Source organism: Colobus angolensis, unplaced genomic scaffold (assembly GCF_000951035.1).
Source record: "Colobus angolensis palliatus isolate OR3802 unplaced genomic scaffold, Cang.pa_1.0 Scaffold58, whole genome shotgun sequence".
NCBI lineage: Eukaryota > Metazoa > Chordata > Mammalia > Primates > Cercopithecidae > Colobus > Colobus angolensis.
In genome coordinates, this window is record NW_012119376.1 from 7047909 (window position 1) to 7061165 (window position 13257).

The window sequence follows — 13257 nt, forward strand, 5'->3', positions numbered from 1 at the left end:
ATTAACCAGTATATTAGAATAGAGGGCTGGGTGGATGGAAGGAATAACAATAAAAAAGGTGTTTTTCATACCCTTGTATGAATCTTAGAGGAAAAAAAGTATGAATCTTAGAGGAAAAAAAATGGCCTTTGAGACAGATTTTGCTGACCCTGACAGCATGATACAGATTCAAAGACTGGAAGTTTCCATGAGTCAATAAGATCAAACCAGCAAACACACATTTATGAACTAGGTTTTCTGCTTTTGAGAAATCCCACAGAGAAGCCTTTAGCAGGTATAAAAATCTCTCCAACAGGACAGGCTCACCGCAGCCTCCACCTCCCAGGTTTAACCAGTTCTCCTGCCTCAGCCTCCCAAGTAGCTGGGATTACAGACATGTGCCACCACGCCTGGCTAATTTGTATTTTTAGTAGAGATGGGGTTTCTCCATGTTGGTTAGGCTGGTCTCGAACTCCCAACCTCAGGTGATCCACCCGCCTCGGCCTCCCAAAGTGCTGGGATTACATGCGTGAGCCACTATGCCCAGCCCCACCTTTTTTTTTACTCCAAGACCGTGGCAATTTCTGCTGTTACAGCTTTTTCCTATATGAAGGTAACTTTCCTTGGAAAACTCAACATATCTGCTACTCTGCTACTCTGGGCATAATATTAGCAGAAATCTTGGGCTCAGCTTTCAATAAATGAAGAGAAGGGCTATGCATCCATATGGAGTTTTAGTAACGATTTCATAAAACTGAACAGAAAGTACTTGTTGGATATTTCATAATTGTCCATTTTTATATTTGGTAATCTTTCTTATGCATCTTCTGTCACAGGGGATGCTGTTCTAAAAACCTTTCATTATTGCAGTTTAATTAAGCAAGTTAAATTTAGATACACAAATGAGGGCTGCCCTCTTATTTACATTTTGAGAGCTTAATGATCCTTTTATAGCTTCAGAACCTTGGGGAAATAGCCTCATTTTTCATACTTAAGTACACATCCCACTTCCTGATCAGCAGGTTTCAGGGTAAACATTATTCATGAATAATAGTCAATGTACACAAAAGTAAGCATGAAGAGAGTATCTAGATTCCTTCTTAACATTTCCACAGGAGATTTAAATGGTTTAAGATGCTTTTATAAATTGCTTCCCTATTTCAAACACAGCAATGGCAAACATTTCACATTTACCATGTGGCTGGACTTGCACTAAAAGCTTTTTATATGGATTGTATTTTTATTCTCTAATTAGCACAACTACACTAGGAGCTCGGTATCACTTATCATTTCATCACAGAGAGCAAACAAGAGGCTGGGACAGGCATCCGAGGCAACACCATTGGGCAGAGTAGAGCCGGGTTCACATCTAAGCAGTACAACTTCGGAGCCCGTTTTTCTCTCCCACCAAGCTCAAATGCCTTTGTCATCATTATATTGTTCTTTGGCTACGATCTGTTGTTGTTTTTCCTTTCCTGGTTTTGGAAGAGGCCACAGTGTTTCCATGTTGCATCCTATCTGGACAGGCCTGCTGAGTCTTTTTATTTGGCTTCCAGATACTCTCAGTGAACACCCTTCACTTGTGCCGAACTTGGTGGTGTATGCCTATTATTCAGGAATTACATTTTCAATCATTCTGACCTCATTCAAAAACTGGTTCTCGTGAGGTTGTTAGTATCAACAACCTCAATCCCTGGCAGCCCTCTCTTCCTCAAGACCCTTTGCTCCTTGTCTCCCCTTCCCCCTAGTTCCATCAGCAGAGGCAGTGGCTTGACACCTCCCCTCTCTTCCTTCACATGGCAAAGGGCTAACAAGCCTCTTACACACCAATCCTGCTTCTTGCTACTTTCAGAAACAACACTGTCTTTTGGAAAGTGAACCTGCAAATAATGAAAGAGCTCACAGGGCTGTCTTAAAATTCAATTAAAAACAAATGCCAATAAAACAAACACAGAGTATCCATATAAATGTGTTAAAGGAAAGTGTTCTTTCCGTCTATATCAACACATATTTTTAAAGTGACTTGTATTGTATTGACTTGTATTGTAATGAGAGGTCAGCTGATTGGCTGCTGCTTTCTGACAGTCAAAAATTTTCTACATGCTCAAAAATAATTTTCTCTTTTCACTCTTTAATACTACATGATACCATGAAAAACACATATATCTGCTAATATAAGTACTCTCCATGAGTGCTGATAATTAGCCTTTTTCTCCATCATATGAGAACTCAGAAAATCATTCCTCTTTGTAGTTTGAATGTATACTCTTATCAGAATATACAAATCATGTAGATATTCTTTTCAAGGAATGGAAGGGAAATTATTCTAAGCATATTAAAGTTCAGCTTTGAAATGATAATGTTTCCAAAAGCCAAAGGCATATGCCAGGCATTCAAGAAGCCAAGTTTTCTGTTGGACATTTTCTTGAGAGTGCTGGAAGGCACACATTACTCCGGGCTGCAATACAGATTGAAAAGAGAAGGCTTTTCAATGATCATTACAAAAGGCATTCTTCAGGGTTTTGAAGATGGGGAGGGGATTTAATCTATAAACATCTCTCTAAATCTCCTACGTGGTTTCTTAAAAACTATTTTTTTAAATCAAATGCTTTTCAATTAATCGTAGGTAAATTAGACCAAGAAAGCAATACGCCTGGGTAGAGCAGGGTAAGGGGAACCAGTACTATTATTTACATGGTTAAGGCCTCAAGCGAAGCAAATGTAAGCATGCGGGGCTCTGAGACACAGGGCACTACAACTAAGGATGGCACACCACACAGCATGCTTCCCACAGATCAATTCCTTAGCGGAAATTCCCCTGGTAGCAATCAGAGAAGGGTTCACTCCAGTGCTGGGGCTTAGTTCCAACCCAATATTTATCCCAGTTAGAGATAAAGCAGCTGTGAACAGGAGGCACAGACACAAGCAGTACTCACCTCTGCGATCTTCAGCACGGCACTCCCATTCAGATCAAATGTCGGTGTGTAGGTGATGCACAGTAAAACCTTTAACAAGGTGAGAGATGAAAGAAGAGACAAGGGGTTAACAGTATGAAAATTCACTGTTGTTTCATATGCCATTTGTGTAGCCCTGTTTTTATGACTCCTTTGCTATTTGCTTTATCTAATGTTTCTTTATATCCCACCCACTGCTTTCTCATTAGTGGCCGCACATTGCCTAATAAAGTAGAGACCATCCTTTAAAAAATAAAGGCTGCTAATCTCTCCCTGTGGAAAGAACTTGCAACACTGGCCAGAAACAGCGTCTTTCAACAGCTCCAGGAGGTGTGTCCAGTAACAGAAAAAACCACAAAAGAGTTGTTTAGTAGCAGTCATTTTAAAAATGCCAGGTTTAATGCTAGGCACTTCACATGAATTATCTAGGTTGATCTTCTAAATAAGTGTTGTTATTATTATTATTGCCCCCAGTTCACTGGTGAGAAAACCAAAATTCCATGATTGAATATGTTACCTAAGGTCATACAGGTAGCAAGTTGTTGAACGCAAGTAATCTGACTCCATGTGCCCACTCACTAGGCAAAGCCATCTCCACCTCTTCTGAGACTCAAAGGTCAGTGTCATTTTCTATTCCTATCTCCTTCCCAAATCCAGATGGAATTAGAAATTCTTTTACGGCATTTTCCTCTTCCCTCTTGCAATTTCTTCCAGAATGCTGCATGGGGTTTACTTACTCCCCTTATTTTCCAAGATACATAGACAATGGGCCGATGACATTTGCAAGATCTTTCAGGACCACTAAAAACTTCACTTTCTACTTGTACAGCCTTTAGGGAACACATCAATAAAAGCCTGTGGCATTTTAAGAATTGCTTCTCAATTTGTGGGTAAGAGGCTACTCTCTCCCTCTTCACTTAGCTCTGACTTTTCTTGCTGCAGAAGACAGACACAAGAGTGCTGGTGTCTGCTCCTTTATCTCAAACCCCACAGCCATGCCCTGCCTGCAGCTTGGCCTGCCAGGGGCAGTCTTCTGAACATTTTTCTCATCTGTTCAATTCATGAAGGAGCATGGAAGCCTAGCAAATTTACTTAACACAGGAAACTGCAATTGTCAGATGTGACAAGAAATCTCTCCCCATCTCTCAGTCTTAGCTGTCAGCTAGGCCAGTCCTAGGAACAGTTGCTCCTTCACAGAAAGCAAGTATGCAATTAAAGGGGGGGAAAAGATATTTTTTTTTTTTTTGCCATATTTAGTCACAAGGGTGGGTATTAATTGCAGGGGTGCTCCTCAGTCTTTTGATTCTTAAAGGGACTTAATCCAAGAATCAACACCAGATAAAAATCGGCTCAGTCGCCTGGGCACAGTGGCTCACACCTGTAATCCCAGCACTTTGCAAAACTAGGTGGGCAGATCACTTGAGGTCAGGAGTTCGAGACCAGCCTGAGCAATGTGGCAAAACCCCATCTCTACTAAAAATACACACACACACACACACACACACACACACAAAGATTAGCTGGGCGTGGTGGTGGGCACCTGTAATTCCAGCTATTTGGGAGACTGAGGCATGAGAATCACTTGAACCCAGGAGGCAGATGTTGCAGTGAGCGGAGATCACACTGTTGCACTCCAGCCTGGGTGACAGAGTGAGACTCCATCTCAAAAAAAAAAAAAAAAAAATTGTCTCAGTGCCAAGGCGATTGAGAAAAAGGGATTGGGGAGCAACTGCCCCTTGGCCTCATAGGAAATGGCTTTCTTCTGTTTCATGACAATCTTTGGGAATTGGGATTTGGTAGGCAGGGAGTGATGAAGCTGAGGACAGCAGGGTCACCAGGACCTACCCTGGGCTTGGAGGGAGGCTACGTCTTCCAGGCCCCTATAAGTACATAGTGGTGGTCCCATGGCTGAAAAGCCCTGTTCTCGGCTCCTCCTCTACTTGTTTTTACCACGTGGCTTGATTGGCTTCTTTCCAGTCTCAACTTAGATGTCGCCCCCTCAGAGAGACGTTCCCAGATCCCCCTCTCTAAAATACTTGCTGTCACATCTCCTTGTTTCATTTACTTCAGAGCAGACATCAGTCTCATAAATGACTTGTTTGCTTATTTGCAATCTTCTCATTAGACTATATCATCCGTGGAGCCTCTGAAAGGCCCTCAGGACACTGTCACATGATGCTTTCTTACTTTGAGGTTTTTTATCTTTAGTGCCATGTTTCATGGTGGGGGGTGGGGAGTCTGAGGTGGTGGTGGCCAGCAGAAGCCACTTGGTCCAGCTGGGCTCTTGATTTTTTAAGTACTGACAATAAAGACTGGTACCACTTTACAATATGAAAATAATGATGGCAAACATTTGTCCGCACTGGTTAATTATTAACATTGCTTATAGGACTGACGATTGACTTTCTGCCTTCTGTGGTTCTATGCGTTCATACAAGGTACACAAAGGTAGGTTTAGGAAGAAGCGTTCAAAACTTGACCCAGTTTTCTGTGAGCAAGAGCTGCTTTTCGGCAGCAGCGGCTGGAAGCAGGAGCAGTTCCCATGGTGAGGTCTTCGTGAGGGTGTTGAATTAGCAGTATCGATAATCAAGATTCTCAGGGAAATGCAGGAAGCTGGACTTCCTGTGTTTCAGGGAAGCCCAGCATATGTAGAGGGAGGCCTCCCTGCAACAGTCCACAGAAGCTGAGGATACCTGCACCCAGGCCCCCAGCCAATGCTGACCATGTTCACAAGATGTTGGAAGGAAGGCTTTCCACACCTAATGTCTGGCCAACAATAGTCAAAGACTCACTGAGCTATATGGGCGGGGGGGGGGGGGTGGGTACTGAAAACAGGAAATAATGAAAGGAAGGTAAAGCACATTAACGGAGCCAGTTCCTTAAGCTCATGCAGTTTGTTGCATGAAAAGCACAGCAGATTTTAATTACAGGGCTGATGGTATCCACACCCTCCTGGGACTCACAAGATATAGTAAGGGCAGAGTGTCTAGCCAGGATGATGCAGCAGATGAAAATGACTTATCAAAACTGTTGATGCTCCCAATGCTTAGCATGTATTAATTCACTGGATTAAAACACAGACTAGGGATAGAAAATTTAGGGCAGTAACAAATTGAAATCATCTGACTTCCATTGCATAATGAGAGGGCAACAAGTTTAGATTAACATCCTGAGCATGCTGGCCCCATGGAAAACAGAAGCAGCTAAATATTGAGGGCAATTTTATTAAAAATATATCCTTCACAGGGTCATTAAAGCATATTGACTAAATTACCATGGAACAGCAGGAACTTGAGTGATGGGCAGCGTCTTGCAATCTATACCAGCTTGCAGAAACTGCCTCCATAAATGAGCCACAAGGAAAATAGGGAAAACAGGGGCAAAGCTTTCCATGAAAACGGAAATATCATTCAATGGCTAATAAAAGTGCCAGATCACTTTATTTAAAAACTTGATAACTGAATAGCTACTATGTGCAAGAAGCAATCCCTCAATTTAAAATGTGTACAGAAACCCTGGGTTTAGGAAAAAAAAATAGAATTAGACTTGAAAGGAGAAAGCAAAGATGATTTATTGCAAGATTTGGGCACAAGTGATAAGAATCTAGAAAACAGGGGAGCATCATACACCGGGTCCTATTGTGGGGAGGTATAGCTAATGTAAATGGAGACATACCTAATTAGGAGATGTACCTAATGTAAATGACGAGTTAATGGGTGCAGCACACCAACATGGCACAAGTATACATATGTAACAAACCTGCATGTTGTGCACATGTACCCTAGAACTTCAAGTATAATAAAAAATAAAAAAGAGGAAAAAAAAGAATCTAGAAAATGTGGTCATGTTAAGATGAGAGAGGGATGGATGTGGACGGATAATGATGACGAGTACAGAATCGCAGATGTGCTCTTTTAAGAATATCCTGAATTAATCCTCTCCCAAGGACATGTCCTGGTCATAATCGGGAGTTTCTCTGTCAGGCACACCCTGCCCAGCGGCCATGATCAGGGCAGAACAGAGGCTATGATGTCAGGGCCCAAATGAGACATGATCATGCATGTGACTTGGTGTTTAATTGCTGTGTGACTTTGTCTATGTCCCCTAGCCCTTTATCTTTAAAATTCCCATCCCACCTCCCAAGGATATTTACAGGAACAAATAAATTAAATGAATGTTTAAAGAAATAGTGCAGATGAGACAGATCTTTAAGACTGTCTTCTCACAGAAGCTACACAAGTCTCATTTGATGTAGTTCATGGTAGCTACTCCGACATAGATGATTAGGCTTATTTCAAGTAAAAAAAAAAAAAATTAGAAATATCAGATAATCCACATTGAAAAGCATAAAACCTTTGTTTTTCACTCCATGTCTTATCAATGCCACAAGTTCTCATTTTTCTGATCCAGCTCCACTTTCTTCCTTCTGTCCTCCCTTTTAGGCTACTATTCAATTCCAGTCATTATTCACTAAGGTTCTAATTGCTGTGGGATTACAATATAAAGGAAGCACAGTCTTTGACATCAAAAAAACCCTCATCATCTATTGGAGAAATGAATGCCTGCAACTGTTCTTCAAGGCTGGCTGTGATAAGTGCTTTTGCAATTGGGAGGGATATAATAATTTGGAAGGCTAGAAGACACAATAACTTTGGAGAAGACAGACTTTGCAGGTGAGAGGACATGTGAACAAACCACCAATACTGGAGAGAAAAGGGAGGGAAAGACGCACCAAGCGAAGGAAGTGTCATGAGCAAGGCATGGAAGTGTGAAAGCAGAGGCCAGGGATGATGCTAGAAAGATCAGCTGGAACTTTACTGGATGTCAATTTAAATGCCTTATGTTAAGTGTTTCATACATATTAGGACTGGTCAGGCCAATAAATTATAACTAAAAGGAGAAAAACTAGGGCAAATTGGAAGTCAGAGAGATAAAACAGGCACTTAATAAGATACAGACGATGTCGAAGACAGATCCTAGTTGTTCCAGTGGCAATGAATTGACTGTTGCACATTGGGAAAAAAGATGCAGGGAGAGTGGAAGGCAATGGTCACCTGTGTTTGAAACCTGGATACCATCCTACCATTGCCCTCCCACCAACCCCTACTGTCCTAGTCCACCTGGCTGACATCTCTCATACCCCACCATTCCCACATATTTTACAAAGCTTTATATTATATATTAATGAAGTAACATGCTTTGGAGAACAGAAATATAATTCCTTCAAATTGCATAATATAAAATACTTAATGCTACAGAATGGGCAGACAACTCAAAACGCTTATTCCTATAGCACTTATTTGGAACAGTTTAGATACACTACTTAAATCTGTATCTTACACACACACACACACGCGCACACATGCACACATCATTGGATTTCTCAGCTTCTTAGCAATAAGGTCTACCTTTGTTGATGCCTGCTATGTTTATAGCACCTTGCTGGGCCCTGGGAGGTGCCAGGAGCAGCTGGGCCTTGGCCCATGCTCAATATCTTCTATAAAATGTCCAGATGAATGGTCATCCTCATAGTTTCAGTAGAACTGTGCATCTATGTTCCTATTCAAAGTTGTTCAATGTGTAGACAATATAGTAAAACAGCCCTGGTGGTATGGAAGAAAACTGTTCTGGGCATCTGAATGTCAGATCCAGGTGGCCTGACTGGTGAAAGGCAGTTTTTGTAACCAAGTAAGGTAATACTGGAGTTTCAGGTGATCTAGTTAGAGAAATTACAATTTTGTAATCCCTCATTCAGGATTATCAAATTACACTAATCTGGCAGGACCTCGCTTGGATGGGGAGAAAATCATCTCTAGTATAAGCAGAAAGCATCTCCCATGAGACATTTCTGATATTTCCCATTATGCTCTGCTGAGAACCTATCTATCTTCTGCACTCACCATCATAAATGGTAACCTGTACAGGATTTATGAGTTGAAGAGCTCATTTCTGTCAAGGTTCCAACAGAGCCCTCTGCAGGACCATTTCCAGGGGATTCAGGGGTGAAGAAGTGATTCCTGAAGTGATGAGAGAACAGCTCCATGGCCACACTACATCTACCTGTGTGCTGGATTATTCAGGCTCTCATTCATTCACTCAACAAATATCTGCTGAGGTGTTGCTAGAGGCCACATCCAGTGTAGGTATTGGATACACAGCAGTGAACAAATAAGATAATCTCTTATCTTACAGAGCTAACATCTGGTATGAAGGTGGTCATAAAATAAAAATTACAGTAAGCTGAAATGAACATTCTGAATGGGAAAATGCAGCGTCCTCTGGGAAGGCATGTCAGGGTCTAACACATAATACAGAAGGTGTAATGCTGTATTCATCCTCTCATGGAACTCTAAATTTCACATAACACATATAATAAATCAAACCTAGGGTAAAAGAAAAGGGTACCATCAAAATGGGAGCTGATTTTGGGGAGTCAATCTACCCGTATGCCATATGGTGGACATGAGGGCATACTGAATGAACAAGAAATTATTTTTCCTTTTTCTTAAACTGTTAAAAATTATCTTAATTAACACACAACTCCTTCTTGGGGGGAACTGTGGTTTCATTTTTCAAAATATCAGATGTTATTTATAAATCAAACCAAACAAAATAAGCTAGTTAGGGCTCCAAAAAGTACAGCCCACAGAAGGCCTTGCATTTTTTCTCTCTTGGTGTACGAAGAAAACCTTAATGCCAGGCGCATTTCAAAGCCCGACTCTGGCTCTGGCTGAGAATTTAGCTTTGTTACTTAACACACATTTCCTTCTAGCCTCTCATGTAGATTGGCTTTAAACTTCATAAAGTTAAAAATCATTGCATAATTCATTCTCTTTAGAAACATTCCAGTTCTTTTTTTACTCTGTCAAATTCGGCAGCAAGAATAGAAAATTCAGTGACAAGCACAGGAATATCGAGACACCAAACGCCCTGCTACGGGGGGAAGAGTGCGCCACCTTCCGCACGTGCAGCCAAATGGAGTGTTCATTGCTGAAAGTGTACCCCGACCATGAAATGTCAACAGAGATTTTTTTTCCCGCGTGGTTCAGGCACAAACAACAAAGCAGACTTAGTCTTCTGAAGTTCGCAAAATGGCAGAATGTTTATCTTTGGAGTGAGGGAGGGATGGAGTCACAGAGTAAACAAAGAATTTTCAGAGGACATTTCCTAACTTCAGTTTAAATTATGGATGTCACAGAGTGGTATAATAGACACTGGAGACTTAAAATGGGGGAGGGAGGAGGATGAGGGATAAAAAACTATATATCAGGCACAAGGTACACCACCCAAGCCACATGTTCACCAAAATCTCACACTTTACCACTACACAATTTGTCCATGCAACTAACAGCCACTTGTACCCCTAAAGCTATTGAAATTTTTTAAAAAAATAAAATGTTGATGACAAAGACAAACCTTTTTTCTTACTTTGATCAAGGTTTTTCAATCTCAGCACTATTCGCATGTTAGACAAAATAATTCCTTTTGTCGGGGGGACTGTCCTCATTGTAGGATATTTAGCAGCATCCTTGGCTTCTACCCAATAGATGGCAGTGGCAATACCTCCATTCCCCCAGCTCCTCCTTCCCAATGCCAGTTGTGACAAGTGAAGATGTCTCCAGGCATTGCTAAATGTCCTCTGAGGACAAAATTGCCACCACCTGAGAACTACTATTTCATTCATTTCTATCCCACATGGCTTATAGACATAACTCAGAACTTCTACCAACAAGCTTGTCCAACCCTGTGGCCCATGGGGCACATGTGGCCCAGGACAGCTTTGAATGTGGCCCAACACAAATTCATAAACTTTCTCAAAACATTATGAGATTGTTTTGCAATTTTTTTTTTTAAGCTCATCAGCTATGGGTCATGTTAGTGTATTTTATGTGTGGCCTGAGACAATTCTTCTTCAGATGTGGCTTAGGGAAGCTAAAAGATTGGAAGCCCCTACTCTACAACATTGTTCCAATTCCAAAAGGCTGAGAGCTAGAATCTAGGACTTCCAGAGAAGAACTAGGATGAGCCACTGATCCTTCACTTTGCTTCAGAGACTGTGGATTGCAGGTCACAACAAGTAGCTGGGCTACAACCTCGATCTTTATTTTTGACCCTAAGAAAATGCATCAAGTTATTTTATTTCATAAAACATCTACCACTATTAGCAGGTTATCAACCAAATCACTTTCTGGCTCAACTTGCCAAATTTCTGGTAAACAGCTATTCTGAGAGATTTTTTAGTCAACAGATTTTGCTAGAGCTCCTAAATACTCAAGGTGGAAAATCTTTCCAATTCCTCATTGGTTTATGGTCATGTCACGGGTTCTTTTCTGGCCTTTATTGATTGCCACTAGAAATAAGTTACTGATATTCATCAGATATGCCCTTAGCACCGAATTCTAGGAAATACTGTACCAGTGATATTCATAAAAAATATGTAAATATTAGTTATAATTAATTTAGCTAATTCACTTGAACAAATAATCTGTTTATTATTTATATTTTCTTCTCCCTTCTAAACTTTCTCCCCTGGCCAAGTCTTATAACTGTCATCTCTAACGAGAGGCCTCACAAATCTCTTTCTAGAGTCGTTTTCCCCAGGTTGTAATCCTTAATTTCAGTTTCTAAACATCACAAATAAATATTGACATATTAGACCAAATAATTCTTTTGTGCAATTCCATGAAAATCACATCAACCTCAATAAGGTTCTAACATGGTAAACAGCTGAACATTTCTTGTTCTAAAATTCTTAATTACCCCTGTAGATATCCCCATCAAGAAACAGAATCTATTTCTCTACCTTTTAAATATGAGGTATGGAGTGACCATTAGCTTGAAATGACCAATGGGACATCAGCAAGCAAACAAACAAACCCCCAAAACACTTGGGCCTCTGAGTTCCTCAATTTTCCCTGCCACTGCCACCACGTAGATAACCTGCCACACTAGAAAATGAAAGACCTGATGCAGCAATTGTAAGCCAGCCAGCCCCAGTCAAGCCACCAACTGACCAAAGATGTATGAGCAAGCACAGCTGGGATCAGCAAAAGAACAGGACAGCTGAGCCCAGCCTGAACTGCCTACCACATTTTGGGGTGGTTTCCGATACATGAGGCATAGTCCCAACCATATTTATTTTAGAATATGAACTTGCTTTACTATTTCAAATGAATTCTAGAAGATTCAGCTGTGTTTATATGGCAAGGCAATTTAGTTGGTCAAGATGAGATCTACTAATTCCAACCCTTATGAAGAACAAACTGGATTGGTCAGTAACGTGTTGATTACTGCTGGATGATAACATGTGATTAAGACAGGAAAAAGAAAACGAAATTACTGTGGAAGGGCTGAGTTGATGCCCTTCCAGTAAGTATATTAGACATGAAGACAAGCGAGTGTATTAGAACCTGCACCCAAAGGTTGAGTGGAAAAGAGTTATTTTTTTGTTCCATTGTACAAGTAGTTCATGTTTTAGAAATAGACTCTAGCCTAAAATTTCAGTAGAATGCAGGATGCATTTTCTCATAAAAATAAAGATATAAATTACAGATAGTTGCTCAGGGCAGCCTACAGATTTCTCTTTAATCCAGAACATACATGAAGTATTCTGTATTGACAATAAATAAAATGGAAATAATAGAAAAATAAAAATAAAAAATACAATTCTTAATTATGCTAACATTAAAACTGTACTTAAAGGAATATATATATACACACACACACACACATATATATAGCCATGTAGAAAATGCTTATGATTTAAAGTATAAAGCAAGAAACAGGTTGGCTGTGGCGGCTCACACCTATAATCCTAGCACTTCAGGAGGCCAAAGCAGACAGATTGTTTGAACACAGGAGTTCGAGACCAGCCTGGGAAACATGGCAAAACCCTGTCTCTACAAAAAAAATACAAAAATTAGTTGAGCATAGTGGTGCACCCAGGAGGCTGTGGTGGGAGGATAACCTGAGACCTGAAGGTCAAGGCTGCAGTGAGCTGTAATTATATCACTGCACTCCAGCCTGGGTGACAGTGAAACCCTGCAGAAAAAAAAGAAAAGAAAAGGAAAAGAGAAGAGAAAAGAAAAAAAAAATCCTATACACACAATGAATGTAACTATAAACACTTAAGTAGATATGATGAGAAATCAGTATACAAAAATCAGTCAACATGATGGGATTTACAATTAACTTTTTCTCTTTTGGAATGCCCATAATGTTAAACTACTAGCATTTCTTTAAATTTGTCTTTTAAAATATTATACACACACATGCACACATACACGTCAAAATTTAAATATAAATATTGAGACCTGTACAATAT

At 40.4% G+C, this 13257-nt stretch overlaps 1 protein-coding gene across 1 annotated transcript in view; it reads right to left on the bottom strand.

Moving 5' to 3' along the window:
• ARFGEF3 (ARFGEF family member 3) overlaps nt 1–13257 on the bottom strand; it is a 185815-nt gene that overhangs the window by 114836 nt on the left and 57722 nt on the right. Inside the window, exon 5 of the mRNA XM_011962073.1 lies at nt 2916–2984. Coding sequence (XP_011817463.1) covers nt 2916–2984 — 69 coding nt within the window. The remainder of the gene's footprint in view (nt 1–2915; nt 2985–13257) is intronic.